At 38.8% G+C, this 27,680-nt stretch overlaps 3 protein-coding genes across 13 annotated transcripts; 2 read left to right on the forward strand and 1 right to left on the reverse strand.

Annotated features, from left to right (window-relative positions):
- Positions 1-918: 918 nt before the first annotated feature.
- On the reverse strand, positions 919-13,021 carry LOC122022695 (cell cycle checkpoint protein RAD17-like). Of its 6 annotated transcripts, none has more exons than XM_042580763.1 (13): positions 12,739-13,020; positions 11,255-11,318; positions 9,235-9,320; positions 8,109-8,156; positions 7,081-7,134; positions 6,488-6,590; positions 6,143-6,308; positions 5,998-6,055; positions 5,530-5,914; positions 4,010-4,135; positions 2,416-2,626; positions 2,274-2,334; positions 919-1,668 (listed from the first exon to the last, which is right to left on the reverse strand). In XM_042580763.1, the coding sequence occupies exons 1-13, from the start codon at positions 12,934-12,936 to the stop codon at positions 1,438-1,440; spliced, it is 1,791 nt and encodes a 596-aa protein (XP_042436697.1). In that variant the 5' UTR covers positions 12,937-13,020; the 3' UTR covers positions 919-1,437. The 6 variants fall into 6 exon arrangements, 5 of the variants coding, with proteins under 5 accessions (XP_042436697.1, XP_042436696.1, XP_042436698.1 ...); XR_006123063.1 differs by adding an exon at positions 1,906-1,995 and having other exon boundaries at positions 1,496-1,668; positions 5,998-6,308; XM_042580762.1 differs by having other exon boundaries at positions 5,998-6,308; positions 9,235-9,305; positions 12,739-13,021.
- Positions 13,022-13,273: 252 nt separating this feature from the next.
- LOC122025555 (probable serine/threonine-protein kinase PBL5) lies at positions 13,274-16,554 on the forward strand. Of its 6 annotated transcripts, XM_042584381.1 has the most exons (13): positions 13,274-13,524; positions 13,588-13,661; positions 13,767-13,969; positions 14,048-14,130; positions 14,195-14,313; positions 14,386-14,510; positions 14,599-14,886; positions 14,970-15,218; positions 15,377-15,540; positions 15,619-15,698; positions 15,770-15,923; positions 16,002-16,151; positions 16,226-16,554. In XM_042584381.1, exons 3-13 carry the CDS (start codon positions 13,813-13,815, stop codon positions 16,484-16,486), a joined length of 1,830 nt encoding a protein of 609 aa, XP_042440315.1. In that variant the 5' UTR covers positions 13,274-13,524; positions 13,588-13,661; positions 13,767-13,812; the 3' UTR covers positions 16,487-16,554. The 6 variants fall into 6 exon arrangements, with proteins under 6 accessions (XP_042440315.1, XP_042440314.1, XP_042440310.1 ...); XM_042584380.1 differs by lacking the exons at positions 13,274-13,524; positions 13,588-13,661 and having other exon boundaries at positions 13,681-13,969; positions 14,419-14,510; XM_042584376.1 differs by lacking the exons at positions 13,274-13,524; positions 13,588-13,661 and having other exon boundaries at positions 13,682-13,969.
- Positions 16,555-19,189: 2,635 nt separating this feature from the next.
- Positions 19,190-20,593, forward strand: LOC122024209 (probable aquaporin PIP2-6). Its single transcript, XM_042582772.1, has 4 exons — positions 19,190-19,548; positions 19,632-19,927; positions 20,028-20,168; positions 20,251-20,593. Exons 1-4 carry the CDS (start codon positions 19,257-19,259, stop codon positions 20,368-20,370), a joined length of 849 nt encoding a protein of 282 aa, XP_042438706.1. The 5' UTR covers positions 19,190-19,256; the 3' UTR covers positions 20,371-20,593.
- The last annotated feature ends 7,087 nt before the right edge of the window (positions 20,594-27,680 follow it).

Here is a 27,680-nt window from a genome sequence, read left to right on the forward strand (position 1 = left end):
CTCCTTGCCAATTTGTACAACAGCTGTCAGAGAATTAAAGAAATATCCCTTATGCAAGTTATACACTAAATGTTTCTACCTTGCAAAATGTAAAGATTATAGATTTATTTTAGGAAAGGTGTTAGAATATCATTATGATCTATCATTTTCTGGCAATGCATCAAGATTCGTCCAAAGAGGAAATTAACACAATAAAAGGAGGATCTTCATCTATAGGCGCAGGTACGCTTCACACATAGGCGCAGGTACACTTCACACAATGCTACGCATATGCCACCTTATGCATCAACTATTCATTTACTACTATTCACTATCTTCTGTTCGATCAGTCAACTTGAGTATCGGAGTATCTGCACTGGAGACCCCTCCCTGGCTTCATTGTTGACACTTTTTAACATGTAAAAGCGCTTAGAGTCATCTTTTTTCCAGCTAAGAGTTTTCACATAGTCAATTTCAAAGTCACTTGTCTAGTGTATCATCTTCTCCATTTTTAGATAAAATTAATAATCATTATTATTATTATTTAAATATTATTAAAATATCTTTATAATTTACTACTGTTATTTTAGTTTGGCATAAACATGATCCCTTTCATTAATATTAGCAGACATACGAATCCATAGTAAATTACAGCATATAAAAGTGACTACCCTCGTCCATCTCCAAATTATTTAAAAGATGATAAATTATTGGGTACCGTCAAGTGTCCAGTGGATTCAAAAAAAAACTTTCCTAAGGTCACGTATCGGTCGAAAATTAATCCCTATTTATTATAATAAATTTACCACTCTCACACAACTAATCATCCTGAAAAAAGATAAAAATCAAAATTATTGCTAGGGATAAATTTAAACAAAGTGTTAAATAGATTAATCTTAAAATTTATTTGTAATAACATTTTATAATAACATTTTCACCTGAGATCTAAAATCCAGTGAAATATTTATTTTCGAGTAATTACATTTACATCACCAAAGACAAAAGTGATAGAGATTATACGCAATTATCAATTCGCCTGCCAAGCTATTGAATGGCGGTTAAGTAATCCAAAATAGCAGACAAGAATATATCATATCAAGAGTAGCAAAATGATACCCCAAAACAAAGGACAGAGTAGTCTTCAGTTAAATCTTCCTATATCAATTGACAGAAAACAGACAGAGAAGAACAGAGTTGAAATTGGCACACTTTCTGTCATTCTGCTAAGGGTTTCACTTAGCGTGTACTTTGCTTTAATATTTCGAAAGAATCTACTGTTTCCTCCAAGAATTCCTCCAGTTTCACTGCGCATGGCATGCAAAGAGTAATCCACGAGAAGTTCTTACAGTTGACAAAATCTGATATGCCATGAGTGGTAAGGCATTGCAGAGGGCTTCAGTATAAGAAAAACCAATCATTTAAGCCATGAGACTTCCAATCCAAAGCCTCCAGAGTTAGCTAACATTCTTCTATGTCATCTTCTTCGCTTTCCTCTACTTTGTTAACCTCTGATTTATCTGAACCGCCACTGTAATCTTCAATTTCAGAAAGATCGTCATGCATATTGACGCATAAAGATGTCTTTGAACAGAGCCATTTATTTGTTGGTCTGAATTCAGTGGCTATGGAAGCACTGCTGCAACAACTAAACGTACTGTAGGCTTCAAATCTTTCAAGCAACATCCGAACCTGCACAATGATGAAAAGAATAGTCAGTCATATTCCACCAACATGAAATGTCTTTGTGTTTAAGGCAAGTAGATCAGACAAAGTCTCCTGTCTAATATAACTTTAGCATTTGATGTTAAATTTTACCGTGTGATTCCAAAATATGCCTACACTAATTACTCAGAAAAATGGAATCAAAAGTAATATTGCAAACTGTATAGGAGTTCTGCCTTGTAACTCAAGTCTTATAGATCTTACCTGAGTCGATGCATCTCTCACAAATAGACAAGTTGAAACAAAGGGCATTCCCTTTGTTTAGAAAAACGAAAATTTTGTGCTAGAATCCATCTGGAAAAGGCACAAAAGCATACAACCTACTTTTAGCTCCTCACCCACTGCTTGCAAAGAGTTACAGCCAGTACAAGTAAAAGAGATACCATTACATGCTACCTTAAATACTCTGAAAACAATTCATATATCTATCAAAGAAAGCTTTGCATAATCTATAAATACTGTTGGTGGAACTCTCTAGACTTCTAGTCTTTTTTTTTTTTTTTGGAAAAAACATATTAACATCAAAAGCATTCTCCAGCTAAAGAAATTAATTGACATGACAACTGAATTACCTTATTGTGCCCTAACGATGGTTCAAGCTGCCAAAGTTTTGGGGCACGGATGGCATGCCACCTGCTTACATGATAGTCAAAAATGTAATATGCTCTTTTTTTTTTACTTTGTTGATATTAAAAAAATATTAAAATAATGAACCTTGAAGGTGAAGGACAAGAGTTTCCGAATAATACACCACGTACAGCAACTGAGGCAACAATCTGTTGTCTAATACTGTCCGGTTCGTATGTATCAGTTATTCGATGAAATCTTCGGTGTGTCATACTTGCAAGAATGTTGTCAGCATCACTTAAATAAGAGGCGATGAGCGATGCATTTTCAATTGCCTCATCACTTAAAAAATCAAGCACTGCAGGTGAGGAAAGTAATTGTACTAAATTCCAAAGGATATTTCACAATCTAAAGAACAACAAAATTAAGTTGGCAATTGTAATCTGAAGTAGTTATAAGCAATCAGTCAGTTCCAAACGGGTAAGGAACTAACCTGGTAAAGATGGATAATTGGTATTTGGTAGTTTACTTACTTTTTAATGCAAGTTTAACTAAATATACTCTAGTTAATAGAAAATATAATAGATTTATTCTATCAAAAATAGCATTTGTGTGTTAAGTTCACTAGGTATAAATGTAGAATTCAACTCAAGCAAGTTCATGGTTTGATTTCATTGGTAGTGTGGTTACTTGCCAATACATATGAACTGGACTGTGATTATCCAACGAAAGGCTATATATATCTGAAGATATATACCATTGCTTCGAATGGAAAATAGTTTAGTTTCTATAGCCTCTTTTCTCCAGATCAGAGCAACACTGAGTTTTCTAGTCAATCAGGCCAGTTTCATTAGTAACTAGAGTCAAAAAAAAATATGTGAGTGGAGTTATTTTAAGCTCTAGGAAAAATTAAACATTCTCATGACTCAAAGGTGTTCTAAAATAGCTAGGCTCTTTAAGGCATCAAGGTCTTAGTATAATGTTTGAGGTGCAAGGTGATAGACCAAAGTGCCCAGGCAAGCAAAGGAAGGCACTTGTGGCTCTTTGGAGATCATCCTCATCCAGATATGGAAATAAATAAAATTTAGATAATATCAAATTAGGCATGGGAAATTTTATGAGTTGCAATAGATTGTATTCCCATAACTAAAGTGTCAATCGAAAAAGAAAATTATAGTTTTCGTACATGCTAGGTGAGTTAGACTCTTACCTTCAGGGATATTTAATTCTGGGCGAGATAAGGGTCATAAACGATCTTTGTGAAATTTAAATTTGATATGAATCCTTGAAAAATTAGACATGTATAAGTGGCAACCTTTTAGGAAAAAACAAAGATAAACAACTTTTTGAACATCTTTAGGACCTGGTAGTCTTTGCCCAATTTCATTCTATATGGATCTTAATGTCTTACTAACTTAATCATAAAAATTGAAATGTAGGATTTCATAGTAAAAAATGAAAGAGAAGAAAATGTATGTTTATGTAGTTTACAGCAATGGAGAGAGAAGATAAGAAATACAAAAGGCTGAAGTAGAAAATAGAGAGATGCGCTTTAGAAGAGAGATTATGCTAAAAGGGGAAGGAAAACAGGAACTTTCTATCTATCGACTTAACTGTCCTTCAAAAATATGCCAATTATCAGAAATGACATGAAAATTTGGACAAAATAGAATATCAGCCAAACATGGTAATCAATCACAAAGTCATTCTACCGATGGGGAAAAAATAGATAAACAACTACCATTTTCATGTAGAAAATCAGAAACGGTCTGTGCTTCTCCATGTGCCTGTGAAACAACTTTCTCAGGAGCATCCATTTTCATTGGCTTCCTTGAATATCTCTCTTTCAGAACAAATGGTTCTGGTGCTACAGAAGCCAATCAAAATGTGAGCTTACTCAAGTGTAATAAAGAATAGAAAATAACATATACTTTTCCATTTCAACTGAGACATTGTTGGAAGTGCCATACAGTGGCTCAGATTAATTTAAACTGATAAGCAAGGCTATTCTAACACGAATACTAGAGTCCTAGCACTAAGAAACATCTGCATGCATTCAGCTTCATGCAGGCATACCTTTGACAAGAGGCTTATTCGCTACCACTCCCATAGAGTCTCGGAGAAAATCCTATTATTAATTGGTCCACTGTGCTCATGATTTATCTTAATGGCATGATTGTAAAAGAGGGCTGTGTCCATAACTGCCAAGCACATGAATTGTCAAATGGTGAAAATTCATACCTGTTCGGTTGATCATGACTTAAATAGGTTTTGTTGCATTGCGATTTGTATTGCAGTGCACATATTGAAGCAGATAGTTACTTTGTGGTTAAACTTGTCTTTGCAGTTTGCTGCTTGTGAGTTTGCACTAATTATGTTGTCAGTTGTTGGACTCATGTTAATAAATAGATTACATTACTGATGCTATTGTGGAAGCACTCCTTCAATGCGCATGATTATACTTGTGCTCATATACTTTCTGCATTTCTGCATAGCATTTCTTGTGTTAATTCATCAACTCATCTCCTATTCCAAGAGTGAATGTCATGTTTCCTGGATTTGATCTTAGACAGTTGCAATGTTACCCAATAGAGGTATGGTGTATATTGTTACGCACATCTTTAAGACTAGGAGTTCTTAAGGTTATGTGCATCTATGCGAAGTAATTTCCTACGAATTTGCTCACTGAATTTCTGCCCAACTCTTTCCCTTCCCTTCCCTTCCCTTCTTTCTCCTACACCCTGCATCAACAATCACAAAATAATAATTTTTCATAAACCTATAAACAGAAAGACACCTTGGTCAATGTAGCTCGCTCAAACTAGGTGAAGAATTGGCCACCACCTTTGCACGTTGACACTATCTTCCCAAAGAAGCAAATTCTCATGTTGGCCTAAGTCCTAACAGTGCCTCCCACAAGCAACTTTAGCACCACCTCTACATGAGTACAAATCTCCTTTGCCAATGTGTCCTTAAATGAGGAAAATTATCTAAAATGACCTCCTCACCATGACAGAGATGAAGACCTAAATGACCTCAACAAGGGAGAATTGAAATACTCAAACTAAACAAACCCATAAAATTGGTAGTAGTAGTGTTCATGCAAACTCTGTGGGAACAGAGCTTTCTTATGGGAGGGTAACAAGAGTGGAAGTAGAGAAATATCTAATTGGAGGGTAACAAATTTGGTTGTGGGTATCCATTCAAGTAAATGTAGGAAAATGCAGCCACTATCTATGAATATAATTCAGAGTCACTTACCAAGTGTAAGAGCATCTGTTTCTTCTCTCTTGTTGTGAAGGAATTTCCCCAATGCATGAAACAGAGAAATTTTTTCATCTCTCCCCCATGGCAGTGATATTTGAGAATTAATTTGTCCGTATCCAGAATGTGAAATTGACAATAAAACAGGATTAGTGGAATTTAATTTGCAGGAACTGCCATTAAAAGTTGATGCCTGAATGGGCAAAGATTCCACTTTTTTTAGACAAGAATACTGTAAAGATATTATGGCATGTCTGATGTCACCTCCACTAAATCTGGCAATCTGATCTAGCAATTCTGCAGGAACATTACACTTCTCTTCTTGGCAAATTCTAGTAAGCCTTTTCTTTATGGAATTTTCAGTTATAGGATTGAATACCACCTGCAATATAAATATTACCCATGAAAAATTGTTGCTAATACAATCTTCCAAAAATTTTAAAATATTTTTACGAAAAAAATTACCTTAAAAGCCCCAGCTTGCTCAATAAATGATTCAAGTTCCTCCCAATTCCCTGCAGCACTGTCACAAGAGTCAATTTTGTGATACTGAGTAATTAAAATGACTGTAGGGACCAGTGCTGAATGTGTAAGGGTTTCTAAGCACTTCCTTAATCTGGAAAAAGCAACTCTTCCATTTGTTACTGGGATGTCATCAATTAAGAGAATAAGGGGCTTTCTTATTTCTTCAAAACAGGCTGGATGAAGCAATGAATATTTTCTTATCCTTTCGACAAAACTTTCAAATTCATCCAACTTTGAGACATACTGTAGTCCTGTCAAAACATGCAAGTCTGAAAATATTACAAGTTGTACAACAAAAATCATTTGTAGTTAACAGTTGGTCTAACAAAGAAAATCATAGAAAGGTTAATTTACATGAAATGATTGTGCAGTTGCACTATTGTTAGTAAAGCAGATAACATGGTGTGAACATCATAGAAAATGAAAATACCTGAATTAGAATTATGGATATTTTCTCCCCAAAGTGTAGGTGTGGGAGTCATCCATTCACACAACTCAGCTCCAAGTAGTGATGCAATTACATGAATAGCTGTCTGAAGAGGTAATGAACTCATCATGTGAGAATATGAAAAAAATGCAGTTCTATGCTTCAACAATCTTTAACACCAGCACAAAACCAGGGGATGGATTAGCATATTTCCAGGTATCTCAAGTAACAAATAGAAGTATTTATGAATAAGATTGCATGCATTGTACTGTTTTGCGTATGCAGGACAGCTAAGATTTTTGAAATGTCTAAAATATCTAATTCATGTCAAACTTTTTGTAGAGATTTATACTAACGCTTTTAATCAGTTTGACTGTATAAACTTTGACTGCAACTTAAACAAAAAAGCAATTCTGGTTTCAAGTTTGCCTCTCCCTGACTTTCACAGAAGTTATGCAGTACCTATGCCAGCAAAAAGTATTTTCCAGCTACAGTCTACCAAAAAACAGAAAGTACAATGATAGCAATATAATCATACAAAGCAGAAGGAAGCAGATAGAAGTAACATTCAGAAAGTTAAAAGGAAAGTAACATACAGATTTTCCAACTCCAGATTGACCAGTGATAAGAAGACAGTTGTTTCTTCCTTCCTGTATTCAAGGAAAACAAGCATATTGCAGGATGTCAATATGCTTCCATATAAACAAAACAAAAAGATACAGAGTTGAATTAACAAGAGTTCTTTGAAAAGAAAGGTGCTGCTGCACTGCACTAGTCCCAATATACCCACATGGATATCCAAAAATTTAGAAACTTCTACAGAGTGACACCAGTTTCAACTTATCTCGTGTATGCATACAGCCATTCTATTATTCTGCAAGAAGGGAGGTAATAAATTATAGAAGATCAGACTAGGAGGCAATGATGTGCATTAGACCATCATGACAGCAAATTAATGCTCTTTGTATGGTTAATGATAACTATTTGATTAAGGATAGCATCTTCTTCACCTTCTCCCTTGTCTCCTTCCTCATACAGTATGCAAGTGTAGGTGGCAAACCATGAGCATTTGGATGCACAAGCACGTGTTACAGATGCACAAGATTGGACCTATTTTTTCATAGAGAATCCCTCAGAGTCATATGAAGAATTTTCTTAGAATTTCTGCTGTTGATTTCATATTTCATCAATTTTATTGTTCATATAATTTGTATTTGAGATTCGAGATGTTAATATGTTATTTTTGCTAATGTTCTACTTTTGCTTGCAATTATCATGACTTTTACATGTCTGAGCCCTATTCATCATTTGCTAAGTTTTGCTTCTGCTAGATTGTTATGTACTAAGTCTTTTGTTATCAGTTTTAATGGTTTATGTAGAATTTATTATGGATTATATGATGGTTTAGTTGTGGTTACATGCTTTTAGAAGTGAAATATACTACAAAAAGTAGGGTTTTTTCAAGATATTTCAAAACACTGAGAATTAAATTGTCGCACAGAAGGAGTGGGTCAAGTGATTTTATAAAATGGAAACAATCTCCTCAGGATGTGATAGCAAGTTCAAGTAATATGCTGCTACAAGATTACAAGCAGAATCATTGTATGATGAGACTAGTAATCACCTTTCTTCTCGTCATCCTCTCTTCCAACCATCTTTTGACTTCTTCAACCTGAGAACTAAAAGTGAAATAAGAAAATCGAATCTGCTAAACCTGGAGAAAGATGAACTGAAGAACTGCTGGTGTGTTCTCATTTAAAAATTAAAAAAAAAATCCTCTATGGGACAAAAATTAAACCAATGCAAGTTGAAACTAAATCAAATGCAAAAAGAATACTGTTAGCGGTGGGTATGAGTTCAACATAATTAATGTCCATCTTTAAGCCTTAGTTTTCTAGGTGGATGGAAGAGAGGGACAAATGGGCTGAGGGAATGATGAAATTGAGTCCACATTTCTCCCTGTTTCCTGTGTGAGAGAGAGTGGGTGGAAGAGAATGCTGGAGAGATTCATCTCAGTCTCAAGCTAACACTGTCACCTGATTGGGTGGGAAAACAATACAATTGAAAAATGCTTGCTGTATTTATAAACAATAAAATAGGAGGGGGGAAAAACTCATTCTGATTCTTTTAGGATGTTGTTTTTAACTTTTTATATTTTTAGAAAACTATTTTAACAAAATTATAAAAAAAATCCATCTTCGTTCCCCTCCAAGGCAACAATGGGAAAAAAAAAATCATTTGTTCTCTTTCTCGCAACTAAATATTACGAGGGAATGACTATCATATCTCTTATTCCCACTTTCTTTCCTTTTGGGCATTTATTTCTTCCCCACTTCCTATCACTTGTTGCAAACACAAGGACAGCATATTGATCATTAGCGTACTATCTCATGTTTCCATTTTCTTTGCTGTATGTGTTTCTCCATTTGTATGAAATAATAAATGTAATGAAGATTCTAAGGGAACGTGCCAAGTTTTGCATCCAATTACCGTCATAACTCATGGGTTACAATAGTTATAGACCAACACAAAATACACATAGGCGAATTATCAGCTAGCAAAATCCAAAAATGATCTTTCACTTTACAATCTTGTTATTCTTTATTAGCAAAATCCCAGTTGTGTTTGTCAACATTGAAGAACAAACTTCATACATGTGACATTAATAGTTAGAAATTTTGAATTAAACAACCTAAAGGAAACTAGAATTCAGCAATGGAAGTACAACAAGGTGCCTTTCAAGAAAGAACCTTTTTTTTATGGACAGCAAGCTCTGCCAAGGAATGTGGCTTGTGCTTCTCATTCCAAAGTTCTTTCTTCTCAGTATGTGTAACCCCTGTTTCAGTTGAACGTTTTGGGAAAAAATAACTAAAAGAGCTGTTGCATTACATAGGCATGAAATTAGGTAAGTTATGGAGGAACAATAAGCTAATAATTCAAGTATTAATGTGTCATTTTGTCATGAGCTTTATATGAACAATGAAATAAGAACAAGCAAAACCAATAGCTATATACATTAGTCATTATGATGAATGACAGGGAAAAGAATCAGGTTCATATTATTATAGAAAAGTTAAGGTCTAGGTGTAATATACTTGATGCAATCAGATCGCACAATCAAACTCAGAAGCAATTAAATGTAGCCATAAGCATGATGATTCTGCAGCATGTACATAAACTAACTGAATAAGATGGATTTGGCTTGTGCCTTTACATAAGCCAACTAAATCCAACCAGACAATTGTACAACCTAACTACAACCAGATGAAGCAACCAAAACCAACCCACTCCGACCACCCACTCACATTTTCCTACCTAGATAGAATACGAAAGCAATAAATTTGAGTCATACTGAACTGATATGAACTATACTACATTTGAGACCTAGGCTCTATCCTAATAAGTCAATATTTGAATGTTTCTGCATTTGAGAACAGAATCTACAAACTGCCACCAATCCTATGGCAAGTTTGTACAATCATACAAGTATTAGCAACCAAATTAGAAAGTGATTAGTCAAGTCTTCAGAGTTCAAACATCCAATTTAGCGAACAATATACAAGATGGAGCCTATGGTGTGCATGATCAACTCAAGTGATGAGATATAACCCAAAGGGAAATGAAGAAGAAACGAGGAGCAAGGCTCAAGCAGAGATGAAAAAAAAAGAATATATATATATATATATATATATATATATATATATATATATATATTGTAAGGAACTAGGGCGCTAAACACGCAAAAGCGCAGCGGAAAACATCTAGTTCCTCTCAGAAGATCCATGCGAAAAAAAACCATATACTAAGTTTTACATGAGAGGGAGTTATCCCTTTGGAGCGTGCACTCGATCTCCCGACAGCTAGGATCTCAGCACGATCACGTGTCCGTGCCTCTTTCGGTATCCACACGAACACAAGGAAATGGAGAAGACCAACACTCAAGGTTGTGCTAGCAACCCTCTTGAGGAGTTTCGGCCAAGAAGAAGAGGAGAAGAAGAAGAAGAATGAAATTCACCCTCAAAAATGAGAGGAAAAAATGTTTTTTGTACTTCATCCAATGAAAATACTTAATGAGCATTAATTCATTTAATGCGACTTAATGAGCATTAACACTCCATTAAGGCCATTTTGAAACTCTTCATTTTTTAATTCAATTTTCAAAATTAATTCTTCCAATGTTTCATTAATCTCCATTAATCCTCTTTAGTGAATGAATTCACTTGAGTCTAACTAAAGTCTAATTCGGATTAGATTGAATCCATATGGTTGGGTTCACTTGAGTCTAACTCAATGATACTAATATGGATGTGTCAATCATCTCATAATTGACTCTTAGAGCTAATACTAACATTATATATATAACCAAAAGGCTCTTGATCTAAAATGTTATTACCCCCACTGCTAGTGACCATCAGGTAGGCATTACTAATGAGACCTATAAGCCTAATTTATCTTTCACAATGATGAAGGATTCGTTACAAGTATTTTATATGTATTTTCATTGTTGACAGTGTTGCAAACAGTATAACCAACAAACTGCTGAAAATAACCAGTATTTTATATGTATTTTCATTGTTGACATGATGACATCTATTTATGAACCAATAATCTATTTCACAGGATGTCAAATTCAGTTGACTCCAATACATAAAGAATCATTATGAAACTAAAAACACTTCAACTCAAGAGTATATATTTACCAATTATTGTGAAAGATTACACTACGACATAAAACTTTTGCAATTTCAACATTATGTGATCAGATTATACCTGGTGTAATACTGAAATTGTGAAGATGCTCAGAAAACTCTTCAGAAAGACTATCAAATGCAACCTTAAGAAGAGCAATAGATGTAAGAGTTACAGTGACAAGCATGAGAAGAAGAAAAAAATAGTTGAAGATACAAAGTTGCATGAAAAAAGAGAATATCTTGGCACTAAGAAAGCATTTGGTGATAAATATAGGGGGTTCAAACTCTAATCAGCACTGAGATAATAGAACCCTATTCTCTCTGTATAGTATCTTCCAAGTAGTTTGTTTCTTTTTTGAGTTTGTTTTTTCTTTTGATCATCCTCTCTTTTCTTTATAAGTTATAATTCGGTAACCATCCACCTCCTCTGAATCCAACAAAGCAACTATTTTGTCAAACATATATAGATTTAAATGACAATCAGCACCAGGAAGTCAGTTCTTTCTCTGTTAACCCATTCTCCTCTTTGCTGGTAACTTAGTGAATCATCACCCTTCAGGCTCCAAGAGATATCAGCCACACACAAATATTTGATGCATATTCATGCATTACATGTAATTACTTATACAATTCTAATATTCACAATGATAGATAGTATACAGCTATTTTAATCTACCAATGCCAGAGCACTATACTGCATCTACTATTTCCTAGGCAAATGATGTTTGAAATGAAGAATGGCAAATGGAATGCTGTTTGCTAAATTCCAAGGGAAGTAGTGGAGTATAAATGGGGAGGTCATGGTATATGGATATGCATTCCCAATGGCTAATAACTTATTAATGTCAGTCACTAGCCCAATTTGGAACAATGAAGAGAATCACATGACAAATTGAATAAGGATAACTTTGCAGGAGTGTTTTTCTGTTAATACCTTATTCAGTTATCTCAGTGTTACCTCGTAAAGATAAGCTAGATCAGTCATCAATATGATGTTTTGTATCATTAAAAAATGCTAGCTACATTTTATTGCATATACAACACTCTTTTGTGAGACTTGAAAATTTTGGCATCACTGACACCATTCTTGTGTTTCTCACTTTTAACCCTTTTTGTCATGATTGGGCATCCATCTCTGATTTTAGTGTCAAATTAGAATAGGCATACAAGATGATATATAAGGCCCTCAAAAAATCAGTCTGGGAAATCTTCTTTTTGTGTTCTCCTGACTAAATAAAAGTTCCCCATCAGTGACATCACAAGGCCTGAAGCATTACCAAAACCACATATGATACCCTAGACTCCCCATTGTTATATATCATCCCGCAAGCTTAAGAGTACATAGATTCAGAGTCAACCACATTGCAGTTTTAAGCTTTGACGCATGCAACGTTCAACGAACTTGGTTGCCATGATCCAGAAGTGCTCCAACATACAAAGAACCAAAAAAAAACATATTTTAACAAAGAATTAACATAAAAGAAAACAAGAAACAGATCCTTCAGCTGAATAAACTATAACAACAACAATGGTTGAAGAAGCAGACTGATCCGAGTAGCGTACCGGATACGCCGGCCGAAGTGCTGATGCGGCACCCTTACCCTTCCTTGAGCCCTGTCCTCGGGGCCTCTTCCTCGCAGTAGACACCGACCTTGACTTCGGTCCGGAAGAACCGCGGCCGGGAGATGTGGCGCGACCTCGAAATTCACCTTCGTTCTCCTCCTCCGAGGAAACCACCACGACGGGGGTCCGCTTCCGCATCGAGAACCTAAGCGGCGCCCATGCTTGCGAGTGATCGTCGCGGACTTTTGTTTTTACTTTTTCCCCCTTCAAGTTAAGTAAAATAAAGAAACAAAATGAAAATAAAGAAATATGCATTTTTCCCATCGTTAAATTATTTTATTTAAATAAAAATTGAAAATAAATACTAGCGCGAACAGAGGGCACCGACACTCCGCGCCACCGACGTTTGATCCGATTGTCACTTTTCTCTATTAAAGTACCCACATGTGGAAAAAAAAAATCTAATGTGACATTTTTATTCTCTATATTTCAGCTTCTAACTCACTTGATCATTCACAACATTAATTATCAATGGAAATATTGAGAGAACGTAATCTCCAAACAAGAAAATTGTGAGGCCATTCCACAATTCCTTCTGCAATATTCCATCTGAGTTCATCCTTCCTCTGCTGATTTTTCTCAGCTGTTCTTTTCTTTCTGGTATTAGAAAGGTGTGGCTGAACTAGATTCTTAATTATGTCCTATACGTGACCCACCCCTGGCTGTCTCCCCTGGCTGATTTCTGGAGTTGGGTTGGGTTGGGTTGTTGCTAAAATGATGTCTCAGGTAGCAAATCCCTTCTAAACTAATTAAAAGCTTGCAGGACTGTGACTAATCAACTAGCTTTAGGTAAAGCACACAATTAGGAAGATTGAGGGTTTCATTTGGTTTCCTTTGCAAGCTCTGTAAAATGAAACCATACAGTAAGTGATCCCCCTTACCTCCTACCTTTTAATGAGACCGTTTTGGAACTTGTATTTGTTCTGCTCCTTGCTCACTTTTCTCCTTGGCCAATCATTATTGATCAGATCGAGAATCCGAGCATCAGAAATCTGGATCGGAGACTTGGTGCCAATGGGGGAGGCATTCTCGGAAGACCAATTCAAAGGAAGGAGCATATTGGTAGGGCTTGAAATGAATGCCAAGGGCAAGGAGTTGCTCGATTGGACACTCGACACAGTGGCCGAGCAAGGTGATCGAGTCGTGGCAGTTCATATCTGCCATTACTCAGGTACTAAAAACCAACATGGACTTAAATTTTACTGCGACGGGCGACTTTTCTTGTTCAATTAGCATTCTCTTGTTTCAGACCTCAAGAACACTACCTTTTCTCTCATCAAAGTGTTGGAAGACTACCTGGAAACATGCGAGAGCTTATGTAATCTTAAGCAAGTGAGCCAATTTAGCTTCAAGGTCTCTTTTTTTGGCTTCGCTTCTATTAATTTGTGGCTTTTAGATTGTTCTAGTGGGCAGGGTGTCGAGGGGGAAGTCGATCAGAGAGACTTTGGTGAAGGAGGCCAAGGTCTATGATGCCGAAAAAGTAATAGTAGGAGCAAACAAGCAAATCTCACTAGGGTATGTGAGATGTCTCAGAGCATTCGAGTTCCTGTTCTAGTGCTGATCTAATAGAAATTCTAAATTCTTTAGAGGCTCAGCTTCACTAGCTAAGTACTGTGCCAGGAAGCTCCCTCCAACCACTGCTGTAATGGCAGTTCAGAATGGAAAAGTGATATTCAAAAAGGTGGCTACTACTAATGCCAATTCATCTCTAGGTAAATTCCCGGTTATTAGGAAACCACTAAAGTGCAACATTTTTTTTTTTTTGCTTGTTCTTAAACTTATTCCTTTTGCTGGAACCAGAAGTGGCACTGAAACCAAGCCCGGATTGCAACCTAGTGCAGAAGCTGGCAGAGGCAAAACTTGGTTGGCCCTTGCTTAAGAGAGGAGCGACAAAGCACGTGGAAGATGATGCGAGGAAGATGTCGGTGGTTCGATGGGTGATGAACTTGCCAAACAGATCTTTGTCAGTGGATCAACAGTATCTAAATCTAATCCAGGAGTTAAACGATATCCTCATCAGAAATGGTTCCAACTGCAGATGGTTTCAATACAATGAGCTTCATAGTTCAACCAGTCAGTTCTGTTCAGGTTCTAATTTCAAACGCTAGCTTTCATTAACATGGATAAACACATTAATCCCTGCAATTACTATATTTCTGTTATGTAAATAGAGAATTTAATTGGGAAAGGAGGGAGCAGCCAAGTTTACAGAGGGCACGTTTCAGATGGCCAGCAAGTAGCCATAAAATTGTCCAAGCTTTCTGAAGAGACATCAAGGCATTTCCTTTTGGAGGTCGACATCATTACTAAGCTGGAACACAAGCTCATTGTTCCACTGCTCGGGATCTGCATTGAGGACAGTACTCTAGTTTCAGTTTACAAGTACTTCCAGAAGGGAAATTTAGAAGAAAACCTCCATGGTGAGACATTATTTAAGAAACCTGTCAAATAGATATATATATCAAAATAACTGGTGAAGAAAGAGAAAACAGTTAAAAATTTCATTTAGGAAAGAAAATCATCTAGTTTGAATGGTGATCTATGCATGGATGCTTTCCTTAATATTCATATGTAAAAGCAGGTAAAAATGGCAAGTGTTTACTGAACTGGAACCTGAGATTTAGGGTTGCAATTGGAATTGCTGAGGCTCTTAGCTACCTCCACAATGAGTGTTCGACACCAGTGATCCATAGAGATGTCAAGTCTTCTAACATTCTTCTCACCGACGAGTTTGAGCCTCAGGTGAGGTTGCTTCACAAACTTCTGATGAGCATTCACAGCTCGTCATGAGTATATAACAAACTCTAACGCATGCAACAGCTATCTGATTTTGGGTTGGCAATGTGGGCACCTACAAGCTTGACCTATCTGACACAAGACAATGTGGTGGGCACTTTCGGGTGAGTTTCTTGTTCATGTAAATTAACCATGTATATCATCCCTATGATTCATATATACATCTCATTCCTAGCTGCAGATACCTGGCTCCAGAGTATTTCATGCACGGGAAGATCAGCAACAAAGTGGATGTCTTTGCATTTGGTGTTGTTCTACTTGAACTCTTAACCGGGAGAAAGCCAATTGATGAGGAAATCTCCAAGGGTCATGGAAGTCTGGTAATGTGGGTAAGAACAAAGAAGCCTCTCTGGTTTTCTGAGATTGATTTAGCAGCTAGCGAGACTGAGCTGCTTTTGTTTCTCTAGGCAATACCACTACTAGAGAAACAGGAATTTACAGCCCTGCTCGATCCCAACCTCAATGGCAAGTACGAAGAAGCTGAAATGAAAAGAATGATGATGGCTGCATCACTCTGCATCACAAGGAGGGTTCATCTACGACCTCGAATGAGGGAGGTATATATATATATATATGCCATTTCAATTTCTGATGCATCTTTGTATTATCTTCATGATGCATGTCTCTGCAGATACTGAGTCTTCTGCAAGGTGAGGAGAGCATGGAGTCATGGATGAACTGCCACAGCGATGCTACCTCAAAGTCAAACAGGGCGTCAGATTGCCAGGACGACGGAGCATATCCATGTTCAAGTATAGGATCGCATTTAAGCCTTGCGTTGTTCGATGTGGAGGACGACACATCATCCTTCACCAGCTTTGAGCAGAGCAACCTTGGTTCTTTGGACGACTACATAAGAGAGCGATGGGGTCGTTCTTTAAGCTTCGAGTAGCTCTAACAGTCCGCCGGTGTCTTCTATTAATGTAATCACCGATCGTCATCATCGTTGCTTTTTGGCTACACAAAGTAGTATCCTATTTTCTGAAGTCAAAATCACAAAAAAAAAAAAAATGATCTAAGATTTCGTGATCAAACCTGCTCATCAATCAAACAGCAAACGTACATGATTGATCTGGTGGGAAGAAAGGGGGGTCCGTCTGACAGAAGATCAAAGTGGTCAACATCCGACAGACGTTCGACCCGGGCGGGGGTTATCTTCTTAATCAGTAAAAGGATTAGCCGATCTGACATCTCGACAGCTCGGCCTGACGTCGAGTTTCCGACGTACATAAGGCAAAGCAAGAAGAAACGGAGGCCGAGCGGCCATCCCGCTCGGCCAACAGTAGCCATGACATTCGGTCGAGCGGGCATCCGCCTAAAGGCCGTCAGCCGACGGGCCTCCACTCGACACGGGAAAGGTACTAGCCGTGTGCAAAGCAAGAAGAAACGGAGGCCGAGCGATCATCTCGCTCGGCCAACAGTAGCCACGGCATTCGGCCGAGCGGGCATCCGCTTAAAGGTCGTCAGCCGACGGGCCTCCACTCGACACGGGAAAGGTACTAGCCGAGTGGTCCCTCCACTCGCCATGAGAAAGGCGCTAGCCGAGTGATTCCTCTGCTCAGCCCGAGAAAAGCGCTAGTCGAGCGGTTCCTTCGCTTGGCCTGGTAAAAGACAGAGGGAGCAGGTGGCGAAATCTTCCTAGGAACCAGTGTCGCCGATAAGAGGCATGGACAGCGCCCTGGTCGAACGGAGAATCGTACGGTGGAAACTTCCACTGTCGCATCAGGAATATGCTCGTACTATTGGGGTATGATCTCAGGCATGTTTTCCTGATACACTCATTCCAGGTATGCTTCGAGGGACGTGCACGTCTCAGGGAGCGTGCACGTGCCTCTGGGGAGCCATATATAAAGACCCTCATGTTTCGACGGAGGTATGTTTTATATCTCTACTGTAGCTATAATTCTTGCCTCTGATATACTTCTTTCTTTTTTGTTGCCGGAAGTTTGATTTGAGCGTCAAAGAGTCATCGTCGGAGAACTCCTCCTCGGCTCAGCACTGTATTTACAGGTCCGCGGCGGCAAGGGATTTACATCTCTGGAGTTTTCGACCATGCAACAAAAGCGCCACGTCTTCAGCGTTCATCGACTCATCACTCGGACAAGATGAAGGATCAACTTACTTCAAAATATAAACAGAAGCAACAGAGCAATACCCTCAAAGGTTCTGGTAAACTATAAGTTTTTAAATATTTTATTAGAGAAAATGTCAACTTAGAATCTACTACTTGGTCTTTTTTATATCGATAAACTGAAAGGTTAATTATTTAAGCTGTCCTTTTAAGTTTAGTAAACTCCTCCCTTAAAGAATGCCAATTCCAGTTGTTTTTCCAAACAACTGATGCTGATGGAACACTGGATTATAAAAAAACCAAATTCACAAGCTACAAATGGCATCATGAAAGAGAAATATGTACGACATGTTCAGTATATTGATACGAATATAAAAATTCGAAGAAAGAAAGAAAAGATAAATTAATCTGGTTTTTAACTGCATGACATAAGCATAAATCATTACTGAAAGAGACTTATCAGAATTACCTTAGTTAAGCAGAGTGAAAAATGAAGTCCAAATTAAAAGTAAACAAAAAAATTTGTTCAGATATATTTTAAAACTGAATCCTAGATTTTTCTTAACTATGAATCCATTAAATTCACGCAATGATTATGAGAATATATGTTTTTCTAAGGCCTAAATACCATGGCAAATAAGCCTGTGGTATCTCTGGCTTCCAATGATTGAGGTCCCTCATGCTCAGCTGTTCAAATTTAATCAGATACAAATCATGCAGGCAGGAATTGCAGTGAGCATATTCTCCTCACAAAAGAGTTTATTATTGCTTTCTGATCCTCGAAGCAACCTTCTCAAATCTGATGGAGCAACCTCCGCAAGAAAAAGATTAATCAACTAAAACAAAAGAAGAGGATAAGAGTGGAAGAGCCACAGAGTCCTGTAATCTCGAAGAGAACAATTGATGATCTGATAGGAACGAGATAGGGTTAATTTTTGTATTATTTGATGGGTACAGCCACAATTGCATCAGAAAGGATGATGATAGCGACTCATGTTAAATCCTGCATGCACTAGGAGCAGTGCTATCCAGAGAGCTCATCATCCATCGTGATTAACTTAAGAGATTACTAAACATGAAGAAGTGACAGCCATGTTGAGCTGTGTTCATGATCGACATCAATGAGGCAGACTTAGTTTTAGTTCCTGCAACTGTTTGGGTTGTAAAGAACGAGATAGAGCCAGTAGAGCAAAGTGGCAGATGCAGTGAGCAGTACACGTGGTTGGGCTGTCAGCGGGACCCACTTGAATCGTCCACATAAATCCAACAACCTTTGTTGCTGCAATTGAAGGCGGGGAACACTTCACGTGAAGCCTATATCCAATCCAATGTGCAGCGAAGGTGTTTGTGGAAATACCACAGTAGCAAAACAAAAAATGATTATTTAATTTATTCAAAAAAATTGAAAATTTTACTTATTATGTTCTTTATATTAATATAAAAAAAATCAATAAATAGTTATTTTTTTTATTTTTATTAATGTGGGGCTGTGCCAATATCAAAATCAATCATGGTCTCGATAAAGAGACCATCGCCCCTGCGCTTTTAGGTTTGAAGAACGCAGAGAAGCAGCTGAAGCAGTGGGCGAATCATGTCGAAGGAGGTTAGCGTGGAGGCCGAGCAACCGCCGGCGAAGGACTACTCGGACCCACCGCCGGCGCCGTTGCTGGACCTGGGCGAGCTGCGCCTCTGGTCCTTCTACCGCGCGCTCATAGCCGAGTTCGTGGCGACGCTGCTCTTTCTCTACGTCACCATCGCTACCGTCATCGGCCACAAGGAGCAGAACGCCGTCAACCAGTGCGACGGTGTTGGCTTGCTCGGCATCGCTTGGGCCTTCGGCGGCATGATCTTCATTCTCGTCTACTGCACCGCAGGCATCTCAGGTTCTCAGTCAGCTTCTCTACTCTCTCGGGCACTAAGCCAAACACCTTGTGCGCACTGATTAGAAGGTTGTGTTTTTTCTCAGGTGGGCACATCAATCCGGCGGTGACGTTCGGGCTTTTCCTGGCGCGGAAGGTGTCTCTGGTCCGGGCGGTGCTGTACATAGTGGCGCAGTGCTTGGGCGCCATCGTCGGGGTGGGCATCGTGAAGGGGATCATGAAGCACCCCTACAACTCGCTGGGCGGCGGGGCGAACCAGGTTAACTCCGGCTACTCTAGAGGCACGGCTCTCGGCGCCGAGATCATCGGTACCTTCGTCCTCGTCTACACCGTCTTCTCTGCCACCGACCCCAAGCGCAGCGCCCGCGACTCCCACGTCCCCGTACGTCAAAATCCCATCCTTCTTCAGCTCGACATCAACAAAGTCCCATCGTTTTCGTCTCATCTCAAAGAAAAAAAAAATCGATTTTGCTTGATCGCAGGTACTGGCGCCGCTCCCCATCGGCTTCGCTGTCTTCATGGTGCACCTCGCCACCATCCCCATCACGGGAACCGGCATCAACCCCGCCCGGAGCCTCGGTCCCGCCGTCATTTATAACCAGGACAAAGCCTGGGATGATCAGGTAAATCCACCAGCCAAGTACTGAAGTGTGTGATTAACTCAAACAAGCTCACTTCATATTCTACTTTGTTTTGTGCCTGCAGTGGATCTTCTGGGTGGGTCCGCTGGTCGGAGCCCTGGCGGCGGCGGCGTACCACCAGTACATCCTCCGGGCAGCTGCCATCAAGGCCCTGGGATCCTTCCGGAGCAACCCCACCAACTAAGTCTCGAAAGCCTTGGTCTTTCTTGTTTGCTTTCATAACTCGTGTGTGTGAGGGAGAGGACCGGTCTCCGTTCCCTTATTTCATTCTGTCTCTGTTTCCTATCCCTTTTCTTCTGCTTCTTCTTCTGGCTTCTTCTTCTTCGTCTGGTTCCTTGTCCTGTGTAAATCTGTAACGTTTGTTAACTCACCTGGGAGCTCATTATGGATGGCTCATGGTTATCTCTTGTCTGCGTGATTATTAATTGGGAGCAGAATCGATCGCCATGGCCCATGGCCACTGAAATTGTCCTCCACTTTGCGTTTTAAAAATACATTATGTTTTTAATCATTTTTTCCCGACTTTTACGTTTCACCGTTGCATTGCATGCTTTTGTCCCAAGCATCAATCATAAAGCGGAGACTGTTTAATTTTATTTGGTCGAGGCTAGCTGGGCGTCACTGTCGCGCCATGCCCCGCCGGCCCGTGCTCTGAGAAAAGGGACGAAGTCGAGGGTGTGCTGCTGCTGCAGCTTTGATCTCGGCGAGGGTAAAGTAAGCAAGTGGGAAAACGCGTTGAGCGTCGCAGAAGATGCCATGGCCAGTGGGGCCTGCGCCTTAGAAGCATGCGAACAGAGGTCACATCGCCATGGCTCCACACCTACGTGGATGCTTGTCCTATTCGAGCGACGCCATTAATGATCATCTTAAGCAAGACAATTTTTCATAATCTAAAAGAAATCATTAGCAATAGGACTTACAATTCCACTTCGATCGGGCGATAAAAAAATCTTCGCATCTGCAGAGACTGCCATGCCGGCATCAAATTCGTCTCCAAGATTGAGAGCAGAGAGATGCTTGTGATAGTTACGAATCGGTATCATTGCTTCCACGATGGAAGTTGCTTTTGTGGTGAGTGAGCATTTTGGAAGTTCTTCTTTGGTTCCTTGTGCCAGTCTGGATTCACAGAGACAGGTCAAACTGGCATGGTGAATGACTGTGACTTGTTCCGATCCAAATTGTTCTTGATGAGTTTCTTCTGAATCTTCCGTTCATTTGTTGCTCTACAGCCTCAGTTATCCTACAGACGTGGTATTCTTGGGCGTAATGGAAAAAAAAAAAGACTGGGAAAGTCCACATTTAAATGATAAGTTCTCGGACTACGTACACCATGTATGATATTTGAAGAGAGATCAGACTTTTGGCGTTCCGTGTGTAAATGCCCCGGATGTATGGTGAGAGAAGAGAACAAAAACTACAATCCAGTAGACGTTTGAGGTTTGTTTCAAGCAAATTTTAGCAACTAATGGGATTGATTTTTAGATGAAAATTGTTCCAGTGGTCTTCTTCTGTTTGCCTTTACTAAGTTTCTTATGATATCTGCAATGTTATAGTTCAGATCGACTGCCAATTAAGCTAGAGTGTTATATAGAAAATATTTTTGGAGGGGGCGGGAAGGAGATTTGTTAGATAACGAACTCTTGCCTTAAGTTGATCCACATCGTGTCTAGCCCACTCCCATCCTGGCCTGCTTAGTGCATTCATTCCTTTGGACAAGCCAACCCACAATTTCACTCGTTTGATCTCTCTTTTGGTTCATTCATTGCAATGCCTATCCGTTCTGCTAAGTCTAGTCCAATGCTTAATGAGCATATCAACTGATACGGTTCTACAAAAACCAAAAAGAAGTATATCCTTCTTTCTTGCGACCTACTAGATCCATTCCTGTGCAAACAAAAAAAAAGGGGGAAAAAAAGTGTCAAGTGCTACAGGTTCCTACATTATTCTCAGTGACTCTCCTGTGATGAAAATCAAAAGAATAACATCTTCTAATGAGCATGACATTGTTTGCAGGAGAGTGGTAGATTGCAAACAAAATTTGTCACCATCCCACTTCACTTTAGAACGTATAGCTCTTTCAAAACCTGGCTTCAGTTAATCATATACGAAGAAGAAGAACAAGAAGAAGACGCCGCTGAAGATGACGACGATGATGGAGGTAGGGTCGTAACATCTGGCAGGCTTGGACCTTTCTTAGAGATAGCCGCCCTAATGAGGTTAGAATCAAGGAACACAACAATGACAGTAATGTCATCGTGGAAATGCCGGCGAGCGTGATTATCAACGCTCTCCAAATCTGAGTACCTCATCTCTCTTTTCGTTGCTGCTTTTTGTAGTGCAGCTTTGACAAGCTTTCGTGCACTTCGCTGCAAGTAAATGACATGTAGCAAAGTTAACAGTTGACTCCATAAGTATCCAAGAGTAAAGTTATACACTGGAGGGAAGAAAGAAATTTGCAATATAATTCTAAAAAAAAATTAAGGTATGTTTAGTTTACGGAATGAAATAAACAAGGAATGGATGCAGCAAATAGTAGAATAAGAATAAATTACCTTAATTTTGGTTCATAGAATTCAATAGCCATGAAATAACTATTTGGTTTATAAAATGTTGTAAAGAGTAGACAATGAATAGTTTGTACAATGATAAAACATCCCTATAAGAAATATTTTATTTAGCACGTCCGCTACAAACCAAACACATCATTAACGTACTGTACGTGGACCCAACCAGACAAAAAGAAACAGTTGCTTTCCCTTATATTCTCTCTAACTAAGCAAAGTCTTGATACACTTTTCTTGCACAAGCACAATACAATATGATAGTGTATTTTGGAATGACAAGTGCTGAAACACTTTTGGATCTGCACAGTCAAAACCAATCCCTCCCATTGCACCAGAGGATCTAAGGCGTTTGAAAGGCAGTGTATATGAGTCATCAAACAGAGCACGGTATTCTTCCTATTCTTCGTTCATTGACAGTGAGATAGTTTATCTCACAATTTGTTGATGCATATCTTTCATGTATCTTACAAGGCACCATATGTACTATGATAGATAGTTTGGACGAACCTTGTACTATTTCACTCTATACATGCAAATAGTTTGGACTGAAATTATCTTAAAATGAACAAAAAATATTCAACCATCATATCTATTGTATATTTAGCATGTTAGATTGTTAATGATGGAAAAATGCACCAAACTTTTCATGCAAAGTTGAATAACTACTTTAGTTCTGTAAGATAGAATGATGGTAGTTATCAGTGAGCCTTAACTACTCTTTTACCAGGGAGAGATCAAAGTCATTTCAAGACTTGGCTATGAAATTGGACAGATATCGCAATTTGGTCTCACGGAAACGACAAAGAATGGATCAGTCAAATGAGAAGTCAGGCACGTCAAATCCAATGAAGATGGGAAATCAGACTCATCAAAGTCCAACAGAACTCGCAAGTCCTAGACTGGAGGACAGAAAGAATGCAATAAGTGACATATGATCTGACCACAGAAGAGACTTGGTCGGTTTGCTAGCTAAGCACATTAAGGGTCCCTCAACCTAACGACCTAACATTCCTCCTTATTGTTTTGTACGACAGCTGTTAGAGAATCAAAGGAATATTTTTTATGCAAATTGTACACTAAAAGTTTCTACCCTGTAAAATATAGAGATTGAGGGTTCATTTTGGGAAAGGTGTCTGAGCATCATTATGGTATGTCTTTTTCTAGCAATACATCAAGATTCGTGCGGAGAGGAGGGAGCCTTTATCTATAGACATAGATACGTTTACTGCATGCAACGCTACGCATACGCTACCTTATGCATCCACTGTTCATTTACTACTATTCACTGTTGGAGCAATCTGGGTACCCTAGGTTTTGATATTTGGGTAAAGGTTTAAGTTAGGTTTTATTGTTGTATTTGATATGCATTGTGAGTGTGCAGGATACAGGTACAACAAGAAAAGTCCAAGTGTGATCTTGGAAAAGGAGGAAAGTCCAAGGATGAGTCTTGGCGGTATAAGTCCAAGCATGTAGTCTTGGTAATGGACGAAGTCTCGGAGGTGCGACCTCTTGGCAAATGAAGACTCGACAACAATGACAAGGCCGATGGAAGCTCTAGAAGGCAAGACGTGAAGGATGGGGAGGCATCCGAGGGACGCAAGGCTGATGGAGGAGGCTAGAAGGCTAGGTCTAGGTTGGTCGGACGAGAACGAGTGATGAGTGAATGTACTCGGGATAAAATCCTAGAATTAGGATTTACTGTAGAAGTCGATTGGTGGTTTCGTCAGTCGACTGGTGCAGTCGACTGGGAGCGAACAAAGAGCTGGTATCGAGCCGTTGGGCTGCAACGGTCGAATTTCCACGAAGGTAGTCGACTGCATGTTTTGGCAGTCGACTGGTAGGCGGGGTTTTCCAACCTGTAGCCTATATAACCAAGCATTGGAAGGTTGGTTAAAGTTGACGAAATTAGTGGTGGTTAACCCTAATTAGAGTCTCCTAATGCCCAAGTGATCTAGCGTGCTTGTACAAGGTTGTGGCGAGGTTTCTCCACCCACAAGGAGCTACATGAGCTAGCCGGAGGTTTTCCGAGGAGTCATCCACCGACGGATCAGGATCGTCCACCTTACGGACAGCCGTGGAGTAGGAGCTTCATCTTCGAACCACGTTACATAACGTGTCATTGAGTTTGCTTCTTGTTTATTATTTTCTAGGGTTAGCTTTCCTTTTGTTTGTTAGTATTTTTATTCCCGCTGTGTACTAACAAGCGTAGGAAGCAACGATTTAGGTGAGACGCTATTCATCCCCCTCTAGTGAACGTCAAGGTCCCAACATTCACTACCTTCCATTCAAACTGTCACTGATTTGAGCGTCGAAGTGGCTGCGCCAGGACACCTCCCTGAACCGGTTACTGACGTTCCTTTTGACACTCAAGATCGCTCGGAGTCATCTTTTTCCAGCTAAGAGTCTTCACACAATCAACTTTAGAGCCACCTGCCCAATACACCATCTTTCCTACTTTCAGGCATGATCAATTTTGGTACTGTCTGTAGAAAACATTGCCTACATTTGAAATGTGAAGATAGATGAGACTGGACAACTCACTATAGTAACTTTGTCGCAAGAATATTTGGAGCTCCTGATAACTGCCCGAGCGCGGAGATTAGTACAACAATAATAAGTAGCGACCGAGTGTCCTTTACCCAACGACTCAGCTGTATCTACAACTAGCCCTCAAGATGAGCACGGAACTCGAGTGGAAGGCTAGACTGAGTGTCAACCGATTCCTCCTCCCAACCATCTTCACGCAAGCAGCTGCGCATCTGACCAGCCTCCCACCCGTGCCCCTGTCGTTGATCGCATATCACCAAGCATTATTTTGCATGTCGTTCGATGAGATGGGCCAAGTGGATAGATCACAAGGATTGTCTTCTGAACACGCGTCCGCTTGAGACATTCAAAAGGGGAAGGCTTCGATGGTTAACAATTCCCCCGAGTGAGTCAGCATGCTTTTCTCCCAGGAAATATTGGAGGACAAGTTGTCAATGTTAGGATGTATACTAAAAGCCTAGCTTTTGTATAAACATTTATAAAAATTAAATTGGTCAAATGTCTATATTTTTACTAAGTATAGTTGTCCATTTCATCTATATTGAAGATAACATGGTGTGAAGAGACACACAGAAGATCATGTTATCAGTCCCTTATAAATTATAAATAATAACTCACAACCAAGATGAAATTGGACAAACCATTGGAGTGGTTGTAGTGTAATTTGGTATTAGTTTATCTTGACTATAAAATTACACTAGTACACTATGAGTGTATTTGACCAGGACCATTTAAAGTAGTTTCTTTTATACTGACTACATAAAAGAACAAAATCTCTGTTATTATGGAAGTACGTACTCTTAATCATGATATAATAACAAGCACGTATACTTAATATTTATTTCTTTAATTTATCAAAGTGTGCGATTTAGCTCGTTAAATCAATAGGCCCGATAAGTTAGGAAATGATATTATTTATATGGTATGTTATTGATTATAGAATGAAACTGTGTCCTAGTAATCTAGGTTGATGATGTCCCCTTGAGGAGCTCATAAGGATTATCATGTAAACCCTGCAGGTGGACTTAGTCTGACATAATAATAAAGTTGAGTGGTACTACTCTTGGAGTTAGATATTAATTAAGTGAGTCGTCAGTAACTCATTTAATTAGTGGACATTCAATATCTTAAACACAGGGAGATTAATGCACTCATAATAAGAAGGAGTCCATAATATAATTTGGGATTGGTGCGGTAGTTCACTAATAACTTTTTAGTGGTATGAGTTATTATTGATGAACTTGAGTTGGGTGTTCGGGGCGAGCACAGGAAGTTTAAATTCATCGGGAGACCAAAATCAATTTCTCCTCTCCGTTCTTGTTGTAGCCTCTATAAATCCTTGTATCCACAAAATCCACTTCTTACCCAAGTAATGGGCTGGATACATCCTTGCTTAATGCAAGGGGTCGGCCAAGCATGAGCTTGGAAGCCAAGAGGTGGCCGACCAAGCTTGGTGCCCAAGCTAGGGGTCGGCCACTAAGAAAGGAAAAGGAATTTTTTATAAACAAAATTTTGTTAAATCTTTCCTTATTTGTAGTAATATACAATGGTTAAAAGAGAGATTTTATTTTGTTAAAATCTTTCCTTTTTTTGTAGTTATATATAATAGTTAAAAGAAATATTTTAATTTTGTTAAAAACTTTCCTTTTATAGCCATCTTCATGGATTTAAAAGAAAGTTTTAAAATCTTTCCTTTTATAGCTATCTACAAAAGATTAAAGAGAGATTTTAATTTTGATAAAATCTTTTCTTATTTGTAGTTATCTATAATGTTTAAAAGAAATATTTTAATTTTTGATAAAACTTTCTCTTTTTGTAACCATGATTTAAAAAGGAGAAGTTTTAATTAATCTTTCTTTTTTTGTAGTTGTCTACATGTTTTAAAAGAGAGAGAGATTAATTTTAAAACTTTCCTTTATTCCCATGTACAATAGGAAATTTAGGAAAAAGAGATTTTAATTGTTGTTAAAATTTCCTTTTTTAATAGGAGGCCACAAATAAGGAAGTTTTAATTATGTTTAAAATTTTCCTTTTTTGTCTTGAGCAAAGATTATAAAAAAGAGGTAGAGGATGTCTCATGGGAATTAATTCCAAGCTTCTCATCTTAGCATTGTGTAGCCGACCCCCTCTCCTTGTTCTCTTCTCTTATGCCAGCGGAACACACAATCAGGGCATCTCCTCATCTTCTAATCCTTGGGGGTCGTTTTTCCTTTCTCCCTTTCCTTTTCCTAAAGCTGGCGACACCATCTCTTCTTCTCTATTTTTCTTCTTTCTAAGGCCGACTTCCATCTATTCTTGGTGGCCGAAAATTGAAAGAAAAAGGAGAAGCTATTGGTGGCCGAAACGTGGAAGAAGAAGAGAAGGAGTTTCCTATTTTGGCATC

This window comes from Zingiber officinale, chromosome 9B, assembly GCF_018446385.1.
Source record: "Zingiber officinale cultivar Zhangliang chromosome 9B, Zo_v1.1, whole genome shotgun sequence".
Taxonomy (NCBI): domain Eukaryota; kingdom Viridiplantae; phylum Streptophyta; class Magnoliopsida; order Zingiberales; family Zingiberaceae; genus Zingiber; species Zingiber officinale.